The sequence below is a fragment of the Corythoichthys intestinalis genome, chromosome 9 (genome assembly GCF_030265065.1).
Source record: "Corythoichthys intestinalis isolate RoL2023-P3 chromosome 9, ASM3026506v1, whole genome shotgun sequence".
Classification (NCBI taxonomy): domain Eukaryota; kingdom Metazoa; phylum Chordata; class Actinopteri; order Syngnathiformes; family Syngnathidae; genus Corythoichthys; species Corythoichthys intestinalis.
The window spans coordinates 55,767,836-55,788,460 of NC_080403.1; the positions used below are offsets into that span (position 1 = coordinate 55,767,836).

The 20,625-nt window shown below is 39.5% G+C and overlaps 1 protein-coding gene across 2 annotated transcripts; it reads left to right on the forward strand.

Annotated features, from left to right (window-relative positions):
* Positions 1-3,844: 3,844 nt before the first annotated feature.
* LOC130922101 (probable RNA-binding protein 46) lies at positions 3,845-20,336 on the forward strand. Of its 2 annotated transcripts, none has more exons than XM_057846625.1 (10): positions 3,845-3,985; positions 10,108-10,290; positions 10,520-10,700; positions 10,804-10,960; positions 11,025-11,148; positions 15,081-15,172; positions 16,101-16,464; positions 19,426-19,625; positions 19,840-19,888; positions 19,959-20,336. In XM_057846625.1, the coding sequence occupies exons 1-10, from the start codon at positions 3,967-3,969 to the stop codon at positions 20,024-20,026; spliced, it is 1,437 nt and encodes a 478-aa protein (XP_057702608.1). In that variant the 5' UTR covers positions 3,845-3,966; the 3' UTR covers positions 20,027-20,336. The 2 variants fall into 2 exon arrangements, with proteins under 2 accessions (XP_057702608.1, XP_057702607.1); XM_057846624.1 differs by having other exon boundaries at positions 19,786-19,888; positions 19,959-20,334.
* Positions 20,337-20,625: the final 289 nt, after the last annotated feature.

Here is a 20,625-nt window from a genome sequence, read left to right on the forward strand (position 1 = left end):
GACTTTCTACACCATATCTCACTTCCGGCGTGTTTGCTCTTGGCATTTTCATAAAGGCAAGTCAGTTTTTTTCAAAGTATTGATACTGAATATGCTGTTTTTTTTTTTTTTTTGCTTTCTAAAGTCGCTATTTTCTCAATGGTTAACCTTAGCTAGCTAGCCTCACTTGTAAACTACAGGCAAAGAGGGAGGGCAGTTGAAATGGGTTAATCTGTACGTGATAAATCAGTGTTTGATTTATTCAGTCATCGTTTATAAAAACATTATAGAGTGAATGATTTAAATGATAAACAGCAAAAATGCACAGAAATATTTATCAATGCGCGAGATTTCCTTTTGTGATCTGAGAGATCTGATGGGATGGTAGCATGTCTGATTGTTTACGAAAGTGAAATGCCATGGAAATATCCAATCTTACCGAGCTTTCTAAATAAAACCTGTGATTGCAGGGGAACCAGTTTATGAAATGATGGAGACTGACACAGACTGGACACCATCCCTACATCTGGGACACACATCTGTTACACCGACAAACACTGCACGCTCTGCAAGACGAACGTGAGCAGCTACGGAAAGAGACACTGCAAGCACCAGAGATGGGGGTCCAGCAGGATGCAAACATTGAAGAGCTGCAGACCAAGGAGGGACCATCTGAGCCTGGTGAAATAAACAGTCACCAACAGAATGAGGAAGGGACACCTGACGCTGGAGAAGAAAGTGGTCAGCTACAGACTGAAGAGGGGACACATGAAGCTGGAGAAGAAGGTGATCAGCTAATCACAGAGGATGAGACGCACAACACCAATCAGGATGTGACACAGACTGTGATTATTGACCGTTTTGAAATTGTCACAGAAAACCCATCAAATCTGAAAGCACGTGCCCAAATGTTTTCCAGCTACAAGCACCACCACACTATGAAGTATTTAATATGTATTACACCCAAGGGAGTAATTTGTTTCTTATCAAAAGGCTGGGGAGGGCGTACAAGTGACAAACATATAACCCTGAACAGTGATTTTTTTTTTGATAATTTGTTACCTGGGGACATTATCTTGGCTGACAGAGGTTTTGACATACAAGAATGTGTGGGCATGTAGTGTTCAGATGTCAAACTCCCAGCATTTACAAAAGGCCGCCGTCAGCACATTTGAGAATCCATGTTGAAAGGGTCATCGGAAATGTTTGTCAGAAGTATAAGATCTTAACAGGAACCATACCCATAAACATGATTCTTCCATGTGAAGGTGAAGAAGCCACAATGTTGGATAAGGTCACTTTCTGCTGTGCCCTGATAAGCCATTGCCCAACAGTAGTATAGTACAATTTTCTTTTCGTAGTGTTTGTACAAGCAGTTTTTTTATACGTTTGTAGATGACTTAAACCTGTTTAATAAAGTATGTCAGTGACAATTTTGAAGTCTTGACTCCTTGCCTCTCTTAGGTACGTAAAACACTAGTGTTGGTTTTGATAATGAAAAGTACTTTTTTTTTTTTTTTTTTACTAATTACATTCAAACAATTTTGTGGAGATAAACACTGAATAGGAAATACAATGTTTGCTAACAAAACGAGATGTTTGACAGGTTTACTTTTTTTTTGATTTATAATTTTTACTAAAATTCTCAATCAAAACACAGCAGCAGCACAATGGTAAACAGAAAATAGCAATACAAGGAAATATAAAACGTGCATATGAAGTAAAATAACACTAGTTGTAGAATAACGTGTTCAAGTAAATTTATCCCACTTCACATGATAAGTCTTGCATTGAGAGAATTGCACATCTTTGCATGGCAATGTCAACACTGAAACAATATATTGTCCAATATACATGAATTTGCATGTCATTATGACAGTTCCTTCACCTGTTTTAGTCATGTGATGTTTAAGCTGATATTCAAGGTACAATTCAAGTTCAAGGATGTTCAAGTAAGAGCTGTATCATGTTTCTGAGAGTAGCAACGAGTGACGACTGTGTTGTCGCAGTCCTGCGGTCGAAATGCGAAGATAATGCACCGAGCCATTCGTTAAATGTCCGTGAGCTTCGAGAGATTTATAGTTTTTAAAATGTAAGCACTGATTCCGTAAACGAGGGACTTTTTTATATCCAGCGATGAAGTTGGAGGCAGTAAAGTGGCGTCGGAGCTACTCCTGTTCTGGTTTGTTTACATCCGTGATACACTCAAAATGGCGCATGGGGGCGTGTCCGCTAGTTTGGGCACGTGACTGACAAAGACCGATTGCTGCTCAAGTATTCGTTTAATTAAACGGGCATTGTAATAGCTTGTTTTGAAAGTAATACATTTAGTTTTAATAATTTGGGTGGATTAACCGCCCTCTAGTGGCAACAGTGAATATGACATTACTCAGTTAACATGGCTGAATCCAGCTGCTCCCTGTTAAGACAAACATAAGGTAAGTTTTTGTTTGAGCTAATGTTTTTTTTAATGTGTTCTCAAGTTTATAGATGTATTTAGCCGTTTTTGTGGGAATATGTATATGAATGATTTGTTAATAGCATTTCCAAAAAAACGTTAGCATTTTATAGCATTTAAGCTAGCTGATTTTTACTATGTAAGTTAGCCAATTGTTCTTTTCTGGGACTTAGATCCTCATTTATTTATTTTTTCATACCGTTTGAGGTTTGATTCAGGTATTTTAATTTTTTATGTTCCTTATCCGATTACTCGATTATTCGAAGTAACTAATTCATGGATTAATCGACTACTAAAATTATCGATAGCTGCAGCCCTAATATTTTTTCCCAATAGCGTTTATACACACTGTATATATATATATATATATATATATATATATATATATATATATGTATGACATATACATGACTAGAGCGAAATGAGATGAGTCATTGGCTAAAAGATGGGTTTATCCCGCCCATCGGACACTGTGTGTCTCTGGGGGTCTATGGGTAGTGGGCAGGGCTCAGTCGGCATGGACTGCGAGAGGCATTTTTGAATTTTCATTCCATTGTTCTGAGTTGAACCAGAGACTTTCATAATCATTCTATAGCAACACTTGCTTTGCTAAAAATAACTACCGAAAAATTGAGCTCCTATATCTGGTAGTTTTTTTTTTTTTTTTTTTTAATTATTATTTTATTATAGCTGCTTGTGTTTGGAGACTTGACTTGTGGCACTCCATTTTCTTTCCCTAAAGAGCAGCAGGTGCTGCTGAGCCCCTCCTCCGTCACAGAGCACTCACAGACGGGCACACGCCATGTACTGGTCATTATAAACACCTGGTGCCTTTGCCAACTCATAACTTCCCTCCAAAAAGCTAAAATTTCCCATTTAACTTTACAGTTATTGTATTAAGTAGATGTTATGCTGTCATGAATGCAGGTTGGTCAAGCTCCCACACTTTTTATATAGTAACTACAAGCAGACAAAGTACACGCAAACAGCAATATATGTCAACTCTGTCACTGACGACTTCAAAATAGAATAAATACATTCTAATAATTACATTTGGATCATATAATGCGTATTTCAGAAAGCTTTCTTGTCATTAATTTCACCACTAGATGACTCCCTTGTGCTATTTATTAACAGGCACAGCCCATCAGCTACTACTACTTACATTGTTTTCATTTACTGTGAATGTGTGTTTTACTCAATCTACTTCTTTGACTTGCACACCATTTCTTGGCATTTTTGCTAAATGTTTTTGTCAAAATTCGCAAATGGGAATTCTTTAATTTCTTCTCAAGGCATGATTTGTATTGTTAAAGTATTGAACATGAAATTCCCGCTGTGCTGTTTGGTCCCAACTTCTGATTCTCTCACATTCATGTCAATCAAAGTTTCGGACATTTGATTGGTCAACACCTTTGAGGGACTCCTTAGTTAAAGATTAGACGAGATTTTACGAAAATATTTTCAAACTGTCGCCTTTTTTGTGTTTAAATTTGTTTCAGAGTGTAAAGAAAAATAACTTCAAATTAATGGCGGAAGACAATAGTGGTAAGTGTTTTGTTAGTCTTAATAAATATCGTTTAGGAAAAAAATGGGCTAAGCTAACCGTTAGCATGTTAGCATAACAGGAGCCTCCTAACTAAAATTAACCACCGGTTCTGGTATAAAATATTATATCGTGAGGTTTTTTTTTTTTTACGTTGTGCATCTTTAATGAAAGTTTATTCATTTATCTTACATTTTCTGCGCTATCGCAGGAGTCGTATACCGACATTTTGTGAAGAGAAATTCGAGGTAATGTGTCAGTCCATAATGCTCTAAAGCACATTTACTAGGCGTAAAACCGATTTCACGTAGGCCTATAGCAATATTTCTGACGGAATATGGAACCAAACGAACTTATTACAGGTTATAAGTGACAATAAATCTAATAAGTAGAACTCGCCCGCAACAGTAATGAATCAGTAAGAGCAACATGTTGAAATGAAATAAAACGGGTTGAAATGTCAATTTAGCTCTTAAGTTGAAAACTATTGATGTGTACCGTTTAATTAAGCAATTGGACAAAAATTAAGAAGTCAGCTTTTTCACAATTTTTTTCTAGAATCATACATTGCTCACAGACTCAATGATGTCCATTTTTATTCCATTCAAAAATTCCAATTAGAAAATTATAGCAGAAAAAGTGCACCAATAATTGACCCAATGATGTCGCCCAATTACTTTTTGTGATTCAAATAAGTATGAATTATAGTAGATTCTGAATGTTTTAAGCTATAACTCAGTCATTTTTTGTTTTAAATCAAAAACTGAATAACCTAACCAAAAAACTTGTGGCGTGACCTATCTGCCGGAGCGACCTATACGTGAGTGTATAGACCCTACTCACCAACGTCACAAAATGACGTGTCGCTGTATCCGGCCGCCATATTGTCCGTCTGTGTTCATCCGTATTCTCAATGGTTTCAATTTGTCGTGCAATTTATTGTGCAATTCATGGATGTCCCGGTGCTTTCAGACGCTGTAAACTCATTGAATGCGTTGCATAAAAGGCGTTATGTGGAAAAGCTTCAGTCTATCCATTCGCCAGATCCATATTTGATGCCTAAATCGATATTTTTCGACCCGCTGTCTTCGCCCTCTCTGCCTGACATCTGCTACCCTGATATCTACAACTATCTTGTCCACACAAAATCAGCCTATTCTCACGAAAGTTTGAAAAACTTTAAGAGCAGCACTCTAAGCAACATTACCCTGCGTGACCCTTTACTTCCAATTTTCTAAAATGGCGACAATCAATTAAAAAAAAAAGTTGACTGCGATGGCCGACGCTTCAAGGATAGGTGGATATTGGACTATTTCTTCAATAAAACACGCAACAACTGTGTCTGCCTCATTTGCAAAGAGACAGTCGCTGTTTTCAAAGAGTTCGATGTGACGCAATATGACTAAACAAGACACGCCGACATGTACGACAACATTACAGGGAAGATACGCAGTGAGAAATTATAGCAACTTGAAGCTAGTTTATTTTTTCACAGCAGCAGTATTTCGCAAGAGTCTGAGTGTCGAAAGAGAAAGCCACAAAGACGAGACTGTTGAAATTATGAATTAAAAAAAATAATAAAGCAAATGTGACACACAGAAGGGCTTGCTAAAATTTGTTTAAATATATTGTTCTGTGTAAATCAGCCAAGGTAGCCCCCCCCGCATTTTTACCACACCAAATCTGGTGGACACACCTGTTTAACTGATGATCCGTAGACGATCCGTCACTTGGTACCAGCTAAATATTATTCAAAATGTAATGATGCTGGAAGAAATAAGCATCTTGAATTTGAAACTGTATGTTGTCGGCGATTAGCCTCGCAATGATCTTAATTGTGGTTGTCAGCCCAAAATCCTCTAAATATATATTAAATGCATCTTACCAGATATAAAATGACTACTACATAATCTGTGGTAATCGTTTGGAGCCCAGTTTTCTCGTCGAATTGCAGCAGTCCATCTCGCTCTCCTCTCCGGGTCTCTCGGAATACGGTAGAACTTCAAGTCTCTCCGTCTATATTCTCTGTTATTGCAACCAACCGCCACACACGCCTTCACCATTTTGATTATTAATGTTAACGAGCAGAAAAACACGCCATAATAGGAGGAATTAACGTAGCTGTAACGCTAAAACCCGACGAGTAGACGGACAACATGGCGCGGAGGCGTGGTTGTGACGTCTTGGGAGTAGGGTTTATATGGTATATACAACATGTAAACAACAACCTAGCAGGTAAAAATCCCATCTTTATGTCATTTTTCATCATCCATTATCACTTTGAAAAGTCCCCATTATTCATATCATCCAATTAGGGACTTTACCTAACCTCAATGTCTTTGAAATAAGCATAAGTGGCTCCGCCATTTTGTCAGCTTCAAAACAAGACTATGACCTTGAAATTGGGGTGTACAACAAACTTTATGTGATGATAGTTTCAAGACTTGTCACAAGAGAGCATTTGGGGTTGGGATCACAGAAAGCCGCCGGTTTGCAGCTAAAGGCGTTTTTTTTTTTCAAGTCTCTATTACCGTATTGGCCCGAATATACGACGGTGTTTTTTGCATTGAAATAACACTGAAAAAGGGGGGGGTCGTCTTATATTCGCGGTCTAGACATTATACCCATTCACGACGCTAGATGGCGCCAAATATTATTGAAGCGATGTTCTGTCTTGAGAGATCTCAGCTACTCTCCGCATTCACGACGCTAGATGGCGCCAGATATTATTGAAGCGATGTTCTGTCATGACAGATCCCAGCTACTCTTTTTAGTTTCACCAGTTTGCATTATTTTATTGCAATGTTTTTCCTTATTCAGATTTGTTTCAAAACTACAGTTACAGTTAGACTTCACTTTGATGCTTAATGCAGTTATTGCAATTTTGTTGTTTTATCACAATAGATTGGTTCATTTACATTTCAAAAACTAGAAGCCATTCATTTACAAATGTGATTGCACTTTAGTTTACATATTAAAATGTTCAGATATTAAGATTTGAATGAGGCAAAATAACATCCCTTTTATCTCAAATATATTATTATAATCATCTGTTTCGGATGTACTGTAATTATTTTCTCTATAAAAATTAATTGAATGTTCAAAAAGTCTTTTTCTCAAACTTGAGTCTTGAAAAAGAGGGGGTCGTCTTATAATCAGGGCCGTCTTATATTCCGGCCAATACGGAATAATAAAGCTCATGTACATTACCTTTCAAAAGTTCAGGGTCACGTAGAAATTTCCTCCTTTTTTGAAAGAAAAGCACAGCTTTTTTCAATGGAAATAACATTAAACTAATCAGAAAAACACTCTATACATTATTAATGTGGTAAATGACTACTCTAGCTGGAAACGTCCGGTTTTAATGCAATATCTACGTAGTTTTGCAAAGAAGCCCATTTACAGCAAACATCACTCCAGTGTTCTAATGGTACCTTGTGCTTGGTAGTTGCCTTAGAAGGATAAAAAATGGTTGGAAAACCTTGTGCAATTATGTTGGCACAGCTCAAAACAGTTTAGCTGGTTAGAGAAGCTATAAAACTGATCTTCCTTTGAGCTAATTGGGTATCCGAAGCATCACCTTTGTAGGTTTAATTAAACTCTCAAAATGGCTAGAAAAAGACAACTTTCACATGAAACTCGACAATCTGTTCAGAGAAATGAAGGCGATTCCATGAGAGAAATCTCCAAGAAATTGAATATTTCCTATAATGCTGTGTACCACTCCCTTCAGAGAGCAGCACAAACAAAATCTAACCAGAGTAGAAAGAGAAGCGGGAGGCCCCGCTGCACAACCGAGCAAGAAAACAAGTACATAAGAGTCTGTAGTTTGAGAAATAGATGCCTCGCAGGTCCTCATCTAGCAGCTTCTTTAAATAGTACCCGTAAAACGCCAGTGTTAATGTCGACAGTGAAGAGACGAGTCCGGGATGCTGGTTTTCAGGGCAGCGTGGCAAAGGAAAAAGCTTTATTTGAGGTGTTTGTAGTTTGGATCAAAGAAAAGAACATTTGTGACACACAAAACAACTGAAAAGATGCTGGAAGAGTACCTGATGTCATCTGTCAACAATGGTGAAGGTAATGTGATGGTCTAGGGTTGCTTTGGTGCTGGTAAAGTGGGAGATTTGTGCAAGATCAAAGGGGTTTTAAATAAAGAAGGCTATCACTCAATTTTGCAACACTCTGTTGACAACGCTTGATTGGACTCAGTTTCATCCTACAACATCACAGTGACCCAAAGCACACCTCCAAATTATGCTAGAACTATTCAGGAAAGAAGCAGGCATCTGGTATTCTATCTGTAATGGAGTGGCCAGCACAGTCAACAGATCTCAAACCCATTGAGCAGCTGTTGTGGGGGCAGCTTGACCGTGTGGTACGCAAGAAGTGCCCATCAAGCCAATCCAACTTGTGGGAGGTGCTTCTGGAAGCGTGGAGTGAAGTTTCTCTTACCTTCTTTCTCTTCTTCTCGACAAATGAACAACTAGTACACCATAGGTCTGCAAAGCTGTAATTGGTGCAAAATGAGCATTCTTTGATAAAAGCAAAGTCTGAAGGAGAAAATGATTATTTCAAATAAATTTCCAATCTTGTCAATGTCTTGACTATATTTTCTATTCATTTTGAAACTCATTTAAAAAAAAAAAGTGTGACTTATGAAGGAAAACAAAAAATTGTATGGGTGACCCCAAACTTTTGAATGGTAGTGTATATAATTGGAATTTAATTTTTTCATCCAACTAATCAAGTTAAGAAATTCTGAAAAATTTCAGCCTAAATACTATAGTGGGGCAAATAAATATTTAGTCAACCACCAATTGTGCATGTTCTCCTACTTGAAAAGATTAGAGAGGCCTGTAATTGTCAACATGGGTAAATCTCAACCATGAGAGACAGAATGTGGAAAAAAACCCAGAAAATCACATTGTTTGATTTTTTAAAGAATTTATTTCCAAATTAGAGTGGAAAATAAGTATTTGGTCACCTAAAAACAAGCAAGATTTCTGGCTGTCAAAGAGGTCTAACTTCTTCTAACGAGGTCTAACGAGGCTCCACTCGTTACCTGTAATAATGGCACCTGTTTTAACTCATTATCGGTATAAAAGACTGGTGTCCACAATCTCAGTCAGTCACACTCCAAACGCCATTATGGCCAAGACGAAAGAGCTGTCGAAGGACACCAGTGACAGAATTGTAGACCTGCACCAGGCTGGGAAGACTGAATCTGCAATAGGTGAAACGCTTGGTGTAAAGACATCAACTTTGGAGGACTGGGAGAATGTGTTATGGTCAGATGAAACCAAGATAGAACTTTTTGGTAGAAACACAGGTTCTCGTGTTTGGAGGAGAAAGAATACTCAATTGCATCCGCAGAACACCATACCCACTGTGAGGCATGGGGGTGGAAACATCATGCTTTGGGGCTGTTTTTCTGCAAAGGGACCAGGACGACTGATCTGTGTAAAGAAAAGAATGAATGGGGCCATGTATCGAGAGATTTTGAGTGAAAATTTCCATCCATCAGCAAGGGCATTGAAGATGAGACGTGGCTGGGTATTTCAGCATAACAATGATCCCAAACACACAGCCAGGGCAACAAAGGAGTGGCTTCGTAAGAAGCATTTCAAGGTCCTGGAGTGGCCTAGCCAGTCTCCAGATCTCAACCCCATAGAAAATCTGTGGAGGAAGTTGAAAGTCCGTGTTCCCCAACGACAGCCCCAAAACATCACTGCTCTAGAGGAGAGCTGCATGGAGGAACGGGCCAAAATACCAGCAACAGTGTGTGAAAAGCTTGTGAAGAGTTACAGAAAACGTTTGGCCTCCATTATTGCCAACAAAGTTATTACATAACAAAGTATTGAGATGAACTTTTGGTATTGACCAAATACTTATTTTCCACCATGATTTGCAAATACATTCTTTAAAAATCAAACAATGTGATTTTCTGTTTTTTTTCCCCACATTCTGTCTCTCATGGTTGAGGTCTACCCATGTTGACAATTACAGGCCTCTAATATTTTCAAGTGGGAGAACTTGCACAATTAGTGGTTGACTAAATATTTGTTTGCCCCATTGTATCTACTTACAGTATACAATATATTACAAAAAAAAAAAACTATTTCAGGGTGCTACCAAGACCTGGCTGGACAGATGGCTGCATCATCAGGGGAGGACATCCCTGTGAAGGGTGCAGAAGAGTTGAAGAAGTCGCTGTCCAGGCAGATGGCCTTACTGGCGCTCATGAACAAGACAGGATATGATATTCTGCAGGCCAATGGACAGAGGAAGTATGGCGGACCGCCACCTGGTGAGCGTAAATGACTAACATGCTCTATATCAGCGGTGTCAAACTCATTTTGGTTCGCGGGCCACATTCATGGCAATTCAATTAATGTCTCATTTTAGATATTTTACTTTTAAAATATCAGTGAGCTGAAACTGTTGAGCCAGATTGGACCACCTGTATGTTTGACACCCTTGTTCTAAATTCCTTGCACATGCGTGTAGTTACTCATGACTCTATTTTTTACCTGTAGAATGGGAAGGTCCGGCGCCTCGGATCGAGTGCGAGGTGTTCGTGGGAAACATTCCCAGAGACATGTATGAAGATGAGCTTGTCCCCCTGGTCGGAAGGGCTGGAACCATCTACGAGCTGAGGCTGATGATGGAATTCAGCGGAGAGAACCGAGGCTACGCCTTTGTTATGTACACCAAAAAGTAACCACAAATATGGAACTCGATAGTATCACGTTTCAACTCTCCCATCTGTGGAGAAGATTTTTCGAGGTCTGTGTCAATGATAATGCTAACCGTGTTCTAGGGAGGAGGCCCTTTTAGCGATCCAGATGCTGAACCATCACGAGGTTCGTCCAGGGAAGTTTATTGGTGTGTGCGCCTCTCTGAATAATTGCCGCCTCTTCCTTGGGAACATTCCCAAAGACAAGAGTAAGGAGGAGATCTCGGAGGAGGTCAAGAAGGTACAAATGAAGATTTATTGGAATAAATGCAGCACGGTTCTTACGTCTTACGTTGACCTTATAGGTGACAGAGGGACTGCAGGAAGTCACCGTGTATCCAAGCGCTACTGGCAAAAACCGAGGTTTCGCATTTCTTCAGTATGAGACGCACAAGGAGGCCGCGTTGGCTCGACGAGAATTAATCAGTAGTAAGTTTTCTACTCGGCCAGTATGACCAGTTGCAATTGTAAATCCATGAATATATTTTTTTAAATGAACAAATAAAATTTAGAGCGACACCAAACTATTAGTATAAATTAGTGCTGCCAAGTAATTAAAAGTTTTAATCGCAGTTAATCACATTTTTGCACTGTGAAGTTGTAGTTAACCCACTTTTTTGTAAAAAAAAAAAAAAAAAAAATCTGTGATTTCTGTCCCATTATTTTATAAAATTGTAACACTAGTGCTGTTAAGTGCTCCAAAGATCCAATCGCTTGCAATTGCTCTAAGTTTCAAATGTATCAATTAGAGCTGGGAATCTTTGGGCACCTAACGATTCGATTACGATTATGATTCAGAGGCTCCGATTTGATTATAAAACGATTATTGATGCACCCCCTCCTTTTTTTATTTTTTATTTTTTTAAAGTTTTGTACATTAGTTCCAAAATTGTTCAAAAATACTCTCAGGCTAAACCAAACTACTATTTCAGTATCATGTTAACATATAGCAGTAAACAAATATACAAAAATAACATTAAATAAAAAAATTCCAGTCCCCATTCTGTATCAGCAGCTTTAAACTACATTCAATTAATTTAATGTTGTGAATCAACCGTTAAAGTTGTTAAAATTGCTCCCGTTATTCCATAATTTCCCTTTTGTCTACTTTTGACATGTGAAAGTTTTAAAACTATTTTAAAGATAGATTCAAGTCAATATTTTACCGATTTAGGAGTATTTTAGATAAAAAGTTAATTAGGTTTGCTTGGAAGGTTCGCTACAACAGCATTGCAGGGAAGTGTACTGCTTTAAGATGGCGGCCGTTTACTAACGCCCGCATCTAGCTTTTTGCAGATGTGCTGCTACCGCTACCGAGTCTATATTGCATCTAGTCCTATATAAATTATATCTACCGTAACATTATGTAGCTTAGCTGTACTTGTGGCAGCAGTCAGGTATGTTGTTGTGTTTTTTTTATCTCGCGGCATGAGTTGAGCTAGAGCCGTGAGTTGAGCGTTGGCATTACCCTAGGGGCCGGTTAATGAGAAGCATGATGTTTAGCTACTCCCGCTCCGTTCCGTCCCGAAGACCGCGCGGCGCGCTGAGTGTGTTGTACTTCCGCTTTACTTGGCATATTTCAATAATCGGAATTTGGATGTTTGTGAATCGTTCTCGAATCTTCCACGGCCGAATCGCGAATAATCTAAGAATCGGAAATTTTGCACACCTCTAGTATCAATGTGCTTAACTTACATAATTCAAATTTAAAGGGTACCACTGTCTTAAAGACTTGTAGGCTCTAATAAGCCAGAATTGTTCTGTTTTACTAAAATATGTTATTAGAAACTTGAATATTGCCATGCATTTAAAAATCTATAATATACAGTTCATGTTTTGACCTAAGGAGGGGGCAATGTTTTATGCGTGCAATGCAGGCTGTGCTGTCCTGGGAGAATGTAGTGGGGCAAGTAAGTATTTAGTCAACCACTAATTTTCCAAGTTCTCCCACTTGAAAATATTAGAGAGGCCTGTAATTGTCAACATGGGTAAACCTCAACCATGAGAGACAGAATGTAGAAAAAAAAAAACAGAAAATCACATTGTTTGATTTCTAAAGGATTTATTTGTAAATCATGGTGGAAAAATAAGTATTTGGTCAATACCAAAAGTTCATCTCAATACTTTGTTATGTACACTTTGTTTTCTGTAACTCTTCACAAGCTTTTCACACAATGTTGCTAGTATTTTGGTCCATTCTTCCATGCAGATCTCCTCTAGAGCAGTGATGTTTTCGGGCTGTCGTTGGGTAACACGGACTTTCAACTCCCTCCACAGATTTTCTATAGGGGTTGAGATCTGGAGACTGGCTAGGCCACTCCATATATTGAAATGCTTCTTACGAAGCCACTCCTTTGTTGACCTGGCTGTGTGTTTGGGATTATTGTCATGCTGAAAGACCCAGCCACGTCTCATCTTCAATGCTGTTGCTGATGGAAGGAGATTTTCACTCAAAATTTCCCGATACATGGCCCCATTCATTCTTTCGTTTATACAGATCAGTCGTCCTGGTCCCTTTGCAGAAAAACAGCCCCAAAGCATAAGGTTTCCACCCCCATGCTTCACAGTGGGTATGGTGTTCTTCGGATGCAATTCAGTATTCTTTCTCCTCCAAACACGAGAATCTGTGTTTCTACCAAAAAGTTCTATTTTGGTTTCATCTGACCATAACACATTCTCCCAGTCCTCTTCTGGATCATCCAAATGCTCTCTAGCGAATCGCAGACGGGCCTGGACGTGTACTTTCTTCAGCAGGCGGACACGTCTGGCAGTGCAGGATTTTGAGTCCCCGGCGGTGCATTGTGTTACTGATAGTAGCCTTTGTTACTGTGGTCCCAGCTCCCTGTAGGTCATTCACTAGGTCCCCCCCCCCCTCGTGTGGTTCTGGGATTTTTGCTCACCGTTCTTGTTATCATTTTGCGCCGCGGGGTGAGATCTTGCATGGAGCCCCAGATCGAGGGAGATTATCAGTGGTCTTGTATGTCTTCCATTTTCTAATAATTGCTCCCACAGTTGATTTCTTTACACCAAGCGTTTCACCTATTGCAGATTCAGTCTTCCCAGCCTGGTGCAGGTCAATAATTTTGTCTCTGGTGTCCTTCGAAAGCTCTTTGGTCTTGGCCATAGTGGAGTTTGGAGTGTGACTGACTGATGTTGTGGACACTTGTCTTTTATAACGCTAATGAGTTAAAACAGGTGCCATTAATACAGGTAACGAGCGGAGCCTCGTTAGAAGAAGTTGGACCTCTTTGACTGCCAGAAATCTTGCTTGTTTGTAGGTGACCAAATACTTATTTTCCACTCTAATTTAGAAATAAATTCTTTAAAAATCAAACAATGTGATTTTCTGTTTTTTCTTTCACATTCAGTCTCTCTTGGTTGAGGTTTACCCATGTTGACAATTACAGGCCTCTCTAATCTTTTCAAGTAGGAGAACATGCACAATTGGTGGTTGACTAAATACTTATTTGCCCAACTGTAGCTGTACTAGCTAGCAAGGAAAGCGAGTATGACGACTGGCATGATTTTGTTGTTGGTCAGAGTGTTTTGTTACAGAGCTGTGGGATGAGTTACTGACGTCATACCTGTATCCAAATTCCAGCTCATCAGCAGTGTCTTTAAACCGATCTTAAGCGGCTTGCCGAGATATTGACTTGCTGCCATTTGACAGTTTGAATATCGCTTTGTTGCTAGTCGCATCATTGCCCTGTTTTTTTTAGTTCGTCTGCCTCTCGCCCTGGTTTTACCTCAGGTTTTTATTTATTTTTTTAATTGATCCCGACCAACTGTAACAGACCATTTTTTGAGGACTTGAGTTACTGATTGCAGCCAGTAGATCGATTAACAATACACATACTATCGATGTAGAAAAAACAGGGTCCTTGTTGTATTAATGTTGCTAAACACTAACAGTGTGGTCTTGAACGCTACCTGCATACAGCAAACATGGTTTAGGTACAAGTAAAGGACACAACAGACCTCTTATAGCTCAATGTGCAAATAAGGCATAATTATAATCTGTTGGGCAGAATGTGATACGAATAGCCAGCAATCAAACTTAGTTTAATACAGTCATTCATTCGTTTTCCGTGTCGCTTATCCGTCTTAAGCATTTCTGCACACTGCATTCGTCTCGTAATGTTTAGTCTCCCAAGCCACGTTTTTAGCACGTCATTGTCATTAAAAAATTGTTCATCGACGAAATACTTCAGTTATCGTCATTGTTGACGAAAACAGCACTGCTCTCGTAGTCCTTTTTTTTTTTTTTCTTTCCTTATGTAGCCCTAATACTCTGTCGTAGCTGCAGTGCTAAGGATGAAGATGTACTTGTGAGGTTCCTGACTGTTATCTTTGATTTGCAGGAATGAGGCTGTGGGGCCAGAACCACATGGTGAATTGGGCCAAGCCCAAACACGGGAAAAGAGCTACTATGCAACAAGTCAAAGTTTCCCAGGTATGTCAAGTCTTAATGAATTCAATTACAGAGCAGTGTGGTTTTTAGCAGTCTTTTTAATTTTCGTCTCAGTCTTAGGGCATGTCTACATGTAGCAGGGTATTTGGCAAAAAATAACTTTTTCCACGGTTTGGCCTATCATCCACACGCACATTTAAATGAGGGTTCTTAAGAACGCTGGGCAACGTGAAGATGTGCGAATTTTTGCAGCTCCCAGATATTGTCTATGAAATGGACCTTCAAACTGATGTAGGGCTACAAGGTTCGTTGTCTTTCTCGAATCCAAAATTTTTCCAGACATCCGACGTCGAGTTCTTACTTGGCACCAACAGCACACTATGAGCCTCGACTAATGCTATACTCGAAATGCTACTAGTAGCCATTTCACTACTAGCTTTAGCCGCTAGCGTTAGCGTACCGGGCTTCTATTTGTCTGTTTACCTGATAGCCACGTAACTTTACACGTAAGCACACTGGCTGCTTTATTAAAGGGGAATGAGCATAGATGAACAACAAATAGTCAAAGTGGGCTGAAAAGACTTTAATTTTTTGTTTCATTAAAAAAATCGAATTTACCGACATAGTCAAAATTTCGTCGGTCATCGTGAACCATGAACAGTGGTCCTAGAGGGTGCATGGGAGTTTGCCCAACCAGTCTACATGTGTTTTGTGGATCTGGAGAAGACCGTGTGCCTCGAGGAGTCCTGTGGGATTCCATTCCATTATGTAACAGTTCCAATACTTTTGGCCAGCAGTGTATGTATTTATAATTGTTGTACCGCTATATTGTGAGATCATCGTTATTGCCTTGTATGACAAATCGCATCGTATTGTGAGGTACCCAGAGATTTGCACCCCTAGTCATCATAACAAATTTTGTGCTGTACCGCAACATTCTCTTATTGTGAGAGTCTGGTGTACTTTTCAGGTAGGTAACCTATCGGAAAACCCGACAGAGGAAACACTTCAACGAGAGTTGGAGCACGTCGGAGCAGGTGCGGTGGGGCGAGTGAAGAAATTCACCAACCATGCCTTGAGTCACTTCGGCCACCAGATGGATGCTACCGGTCTCATGAACAGGACTACAGCTCATGGAAACATCGGAGACATAAAACTCTTCAAGACAAACCTGGAAGCGGTGGGTAGAAGATCAGGCAGTAAAAGTCACTTTGGAAGCATGACAGAAGGAGGAGCCACCCCACTCCGAGGGATAATGAACGAGCGCTCTTCTCTGGATTCCACCATTCAATCACCTTCTTCCCAGTGGAATTCCAAGTTTTCTTCTGGCCCAGGTAAACAATCAGACAAATTATCCTTCAAACACATATTCCCACAATAGGCTGCTCAATAAACTAAATTACAAATGCATAGAGAATAAACATATTAGCTCAAACAAAAACCTAAATCCTTTTGTTGGTCTTAACAGGGAGCAGCTGGATTTAGCCATGTTAGACGAGTTAAGTCATATTGACTGTTGCCACTAGAGGGGAGTGTCTCCACCCAAATCAATAAAAGTAAATGCAACACTTTCAAAATAAATCATTAAAATGCTACTCTAATTAAACAAATCCTCAAAACAGCTAAATTTGATTTGAAGTTTTTTTTATATATATATGTATATATATATATATATATATATATATAATCGAATTATTCGAGTTAATCGATTAACTGTTGCAGCACTTGGCTATATATATCAGTTGATATTGGCCGATCTTGAAAAAAAGTCCACCATTGACTTCATAATATATTGACGGCTCAGATCGGCCATGCACTGCGCCTCTAATCAAGAGGAGCTATTCACAAACACGCACGGAGCGATCCAAGGCCGGATTTCTGTTGAAACTGTACGAAAGCTGTACCGCATACAAACAAAAAGGATTGTCTCAGGAGTGATTTGTTCGAGGATTCAAGGTAATTATTATATTTTTCGTATCATGCATGCATTTTGAAACGTGAAAAAAATCAATGGGAGAAATTAGCCGCTACTGCATTGGCATCATAGTTCGCAATATTTACGTAAAATGAATGCTAACTGCATGTTTTTGTTTTTTTTTTACCAGGAATCAAGAGTGTTTTACATCCATATTGAAGGGAAAAGGTACCGTTCTCGCACACACCATATAATTGTTTGCATTAGTATAACACATTCATTTAACTATAGTTTAGGCAGACTCCACTCAGTGGCCTTGAACACAGTAAAGTGAATTACCTTATCGGCGCTCATGAGGGGGAAAAGGAAAAATGGTACCGTTTCTTGTAGGCACCGTCTAACTGTTTGCATTACTCGAACACATAATCCATAATCCATCAGGGAATAGTATCATTTCTCATATTCACTGTAGGACTGCACTACTCTAACACACCTAATGTAAAATAAATAGCACACCATAGTTTAAAGAAACAGAATAGATACACAACGCCATCTTATCACAGAAGCCCAAAACATGTGCGCCACGAGCAAGATTGACGCACCAACTCTGGCAATCAGTCCTCCCGACAAAGGAACAAGGACAAAGACCAGCGCGCTTTGTCCTAAAACAAGTAGTGCCAGCCCGCATAACAAAGTTGATAGCAGGCGCTTGTGACGTCAAGACCAGCGTCGGTCGCTGTGGCAACCACATCCCATCCACGCACGAACCTAAACAGCCCGAAACCGGCCAGAGAGGGATGATCCCAAAGCAACGCCTGGACACACCTTCGGCCAGCCCACGGACTTAAAAAACACTGGACACTGAGATAAGACAGATTTTGCTGCTCGGAAACATGTAGCCTTGTTTTGGATCCAGAATTGTCCCTCCGTCGTCTGTTTTTGCCTTGTTTTTGACCATTGTCGACGAATAAATTGTCAACCTGCTTTTGGCGAGTCTTTTTCAAACTTTTGGAACATGGAGTCAGTACAAAGGGTTAATATCAGAGATGAACGCGTGGAGGCAGCATCGGCAGAGCGGCACTTTGTTCAGCTGTCGCTGTTTCCATGCGGCTTGTCTGGGGAGGCGAATTTCAACAATATCAATGAAGAATTCAGGGATTTAAGCATTTATTCAAAATAATTTTCACTGGAAAAGCGCTGTTTACATCAGGCGGCCGCTAGCTACATTCACAAACAGACTAGCATTGTACTGTATTGGCCCGAATATAAGACAGTGTTTTTTGCATTGAAATAAGACTGAAAAAGTGGAGGTCGTCTTATTTTCGCGGTCCAGACATTATACCCATTCACGACGCTTGATGCCGCCAGATGTCATTGAAGCGATGTTCTGTCAAGACAGATCTCAGCTACAGTTTAACCAGTTTGCATTATTTTATTGCAATGTTTTTCCTTATTCAGATTTGTTTCAAGACTACAGTTACAGTTAGCCTTCGCTTTGATGGTTAATGCAGTTATTGCAATGTTGTTGTTTTATCACAATAGACTGGTTTATTTACATTTCAAAAACCAGAAGCCATTCATTTACGAATGTGATTGCACTTTAGTTTACATATTTAAATGTTCAGATATTAAGATTTGAATGAGGCAAAAGAACATGCTTTTTCTCTCAAATTTTTGTTATAATCATTTGTTTAGGATGTACTGTATAAAAATTAATTTGTTGTTCAAAAAGTCGGTTTTCAAACTCGAGTCTTGAAAAAGAGGGGGTCGTCTTATAATCAGGGCCTTCTCATATTCGGGCCAATACGGTACTTCGGCATATTTACGTAAAATAATCGCAAACTGCACGTTTTCTTTTGCGTTTAACCAAGAATTGAGAGTGTTTTACGTCCATATCTATGAAGAATTCGGGGAGTTAAGCATTTGTTTACAAGAATTTTTACCGGAAAAGCTTGTTTACATCAGGTGGCCAATATCTACATCCACTAACAGACTAGCATTGTACTTTGCCATATTTACGTAAAATAAACGCGAACTGCATGTTTTTTTTTTTTGCTTTTAACCAAGAATTGAGAGTGTTTTCCGTCCATATCTATAAAGAATTCAGGGACTGAAGCATTTATTCACAAGAATTTTCAATGAAAAAAGCTCTTTGTCTGTGATTCCACTCGGTCAGCTTTGATGGCCTCGCCGACAATGCAGGCCCCCTATTTATCGGCCCCGCACCCAGTTTCCCGTCAATACATTATGAAGTCTAGGAGTCCACCTATCCATCTATGATTGTAATGCGAAAACTGATCGGTTTGAGGAAATCTTGTCCGTGTGAACTCAGCCAAGGTCAAAGTATTTTTAGTTTCAGCGTAGCTCTAATTCTTTACAGTAAAAGCCAACCAGGATGTGTTCCCGCTCTTTCCCGGCACACCGCTTTACCACACCTGTCTGCAGCAACTCCAACGTGATCAGATCACCTCGGCAGTCAGCCTGCTGGAATTATATTGCGGTCTGCACAATTTGCCGTCCCCACATTACAAGCTGCTCTCCTCACCAGATCAGGACGGGAACCTCCTGCTTGTCTATGAGGTGACGACTTTTAAATAAATAAATAAGTAATATTTAGCAGGACTAGAAACGTGGACTACAATCGTTCTTCAATGACACCAAGCTTCGCTATTTTACAATAACACAATACTTTTTAATTAGGTAATTACTGTAATTGACCCATGTTTCTGTGTGTGAGTAGGTGGTGATGATGCTAACACGAACCAGCTTCTTGCCTGATACCTTTTGTGTACAGCTGGAAGACGCCAAAGAGCTCGCCGCTCGCCACACGTTGCAGAATCTCGGTAACACGTGCAACCTCACACACACTAGTGCGATCAATCGAATTAGTGTTTGTGTTTTCCCCACACCCAGACGCATCCTTCTTGATCGATTTGCCCGGTAGCCCGTCGTTCATCCGGTCCGCTGATCTGATCCGTTAGAAGTCCAGCCTCCTTGATCTTCAAGACGGGTAGACTTGTTCTTGGTTGCCACGGAGACCACACGTGGAATTTGCGATACAACCATTCCATGACAATTTGGAGATAACATGTTTTTCATAGAAATGAGTTGCCAAACAGATGTTGAGATGTTTAAAAGATGTTTAACTGAATTAATTCATGTTTATATTGTGGTTACATGTTTAAGGGTTTTGTATGTGAATATTAATACAACTCGTGGATATCTGACAGTACACCAAATGACTGACAGCAAAATAATAAATAATCCTTATTTTCTTCGTATGAAATAAATAAAATGGCAAAAATGAACATAGCATTGGGAAGCTTTTCAGGTAAGACTTTTGAAGGTGTTTTTCTGGGTCTAGTCATGGTAGACATGCCTACCAAATTTCATGTTGCTTGTCGTAGGGTGAAATTAAGAACATTTCCAAATTGTTCCTGCCAAGTGACCTCTTCAAACCAAAATGGCAGCCAAATCGTGCATTATCTTAGCATGGCTTTTTGAGATATTTTTGTAGGTCTACTCATAATAAACATCCATACCATAATTCAAATGGCTAAGTCCAACTGGTTTTGAGGGC

Excerpts from the sequence above, each read along its gene's own strand:
- LOC130922101 (XM_057846624.1), top strand. Across the intron at positions 11,149-15,080 it reads TCGACGAGAATTAATCAGTA|GAATGAGGCTGTGGGGCCAG; the intron begins GTAAGTTTTCTA and ends TTTGATTTGCAG. Across the intron at positions 15,173-16,100 it reads AACAAGTCAAAGTTTCCCAG|GTAGGTAACCTATCGGAAAA; the intron begins GTATGTCAAGTC and ends TGTACTTTTCAG.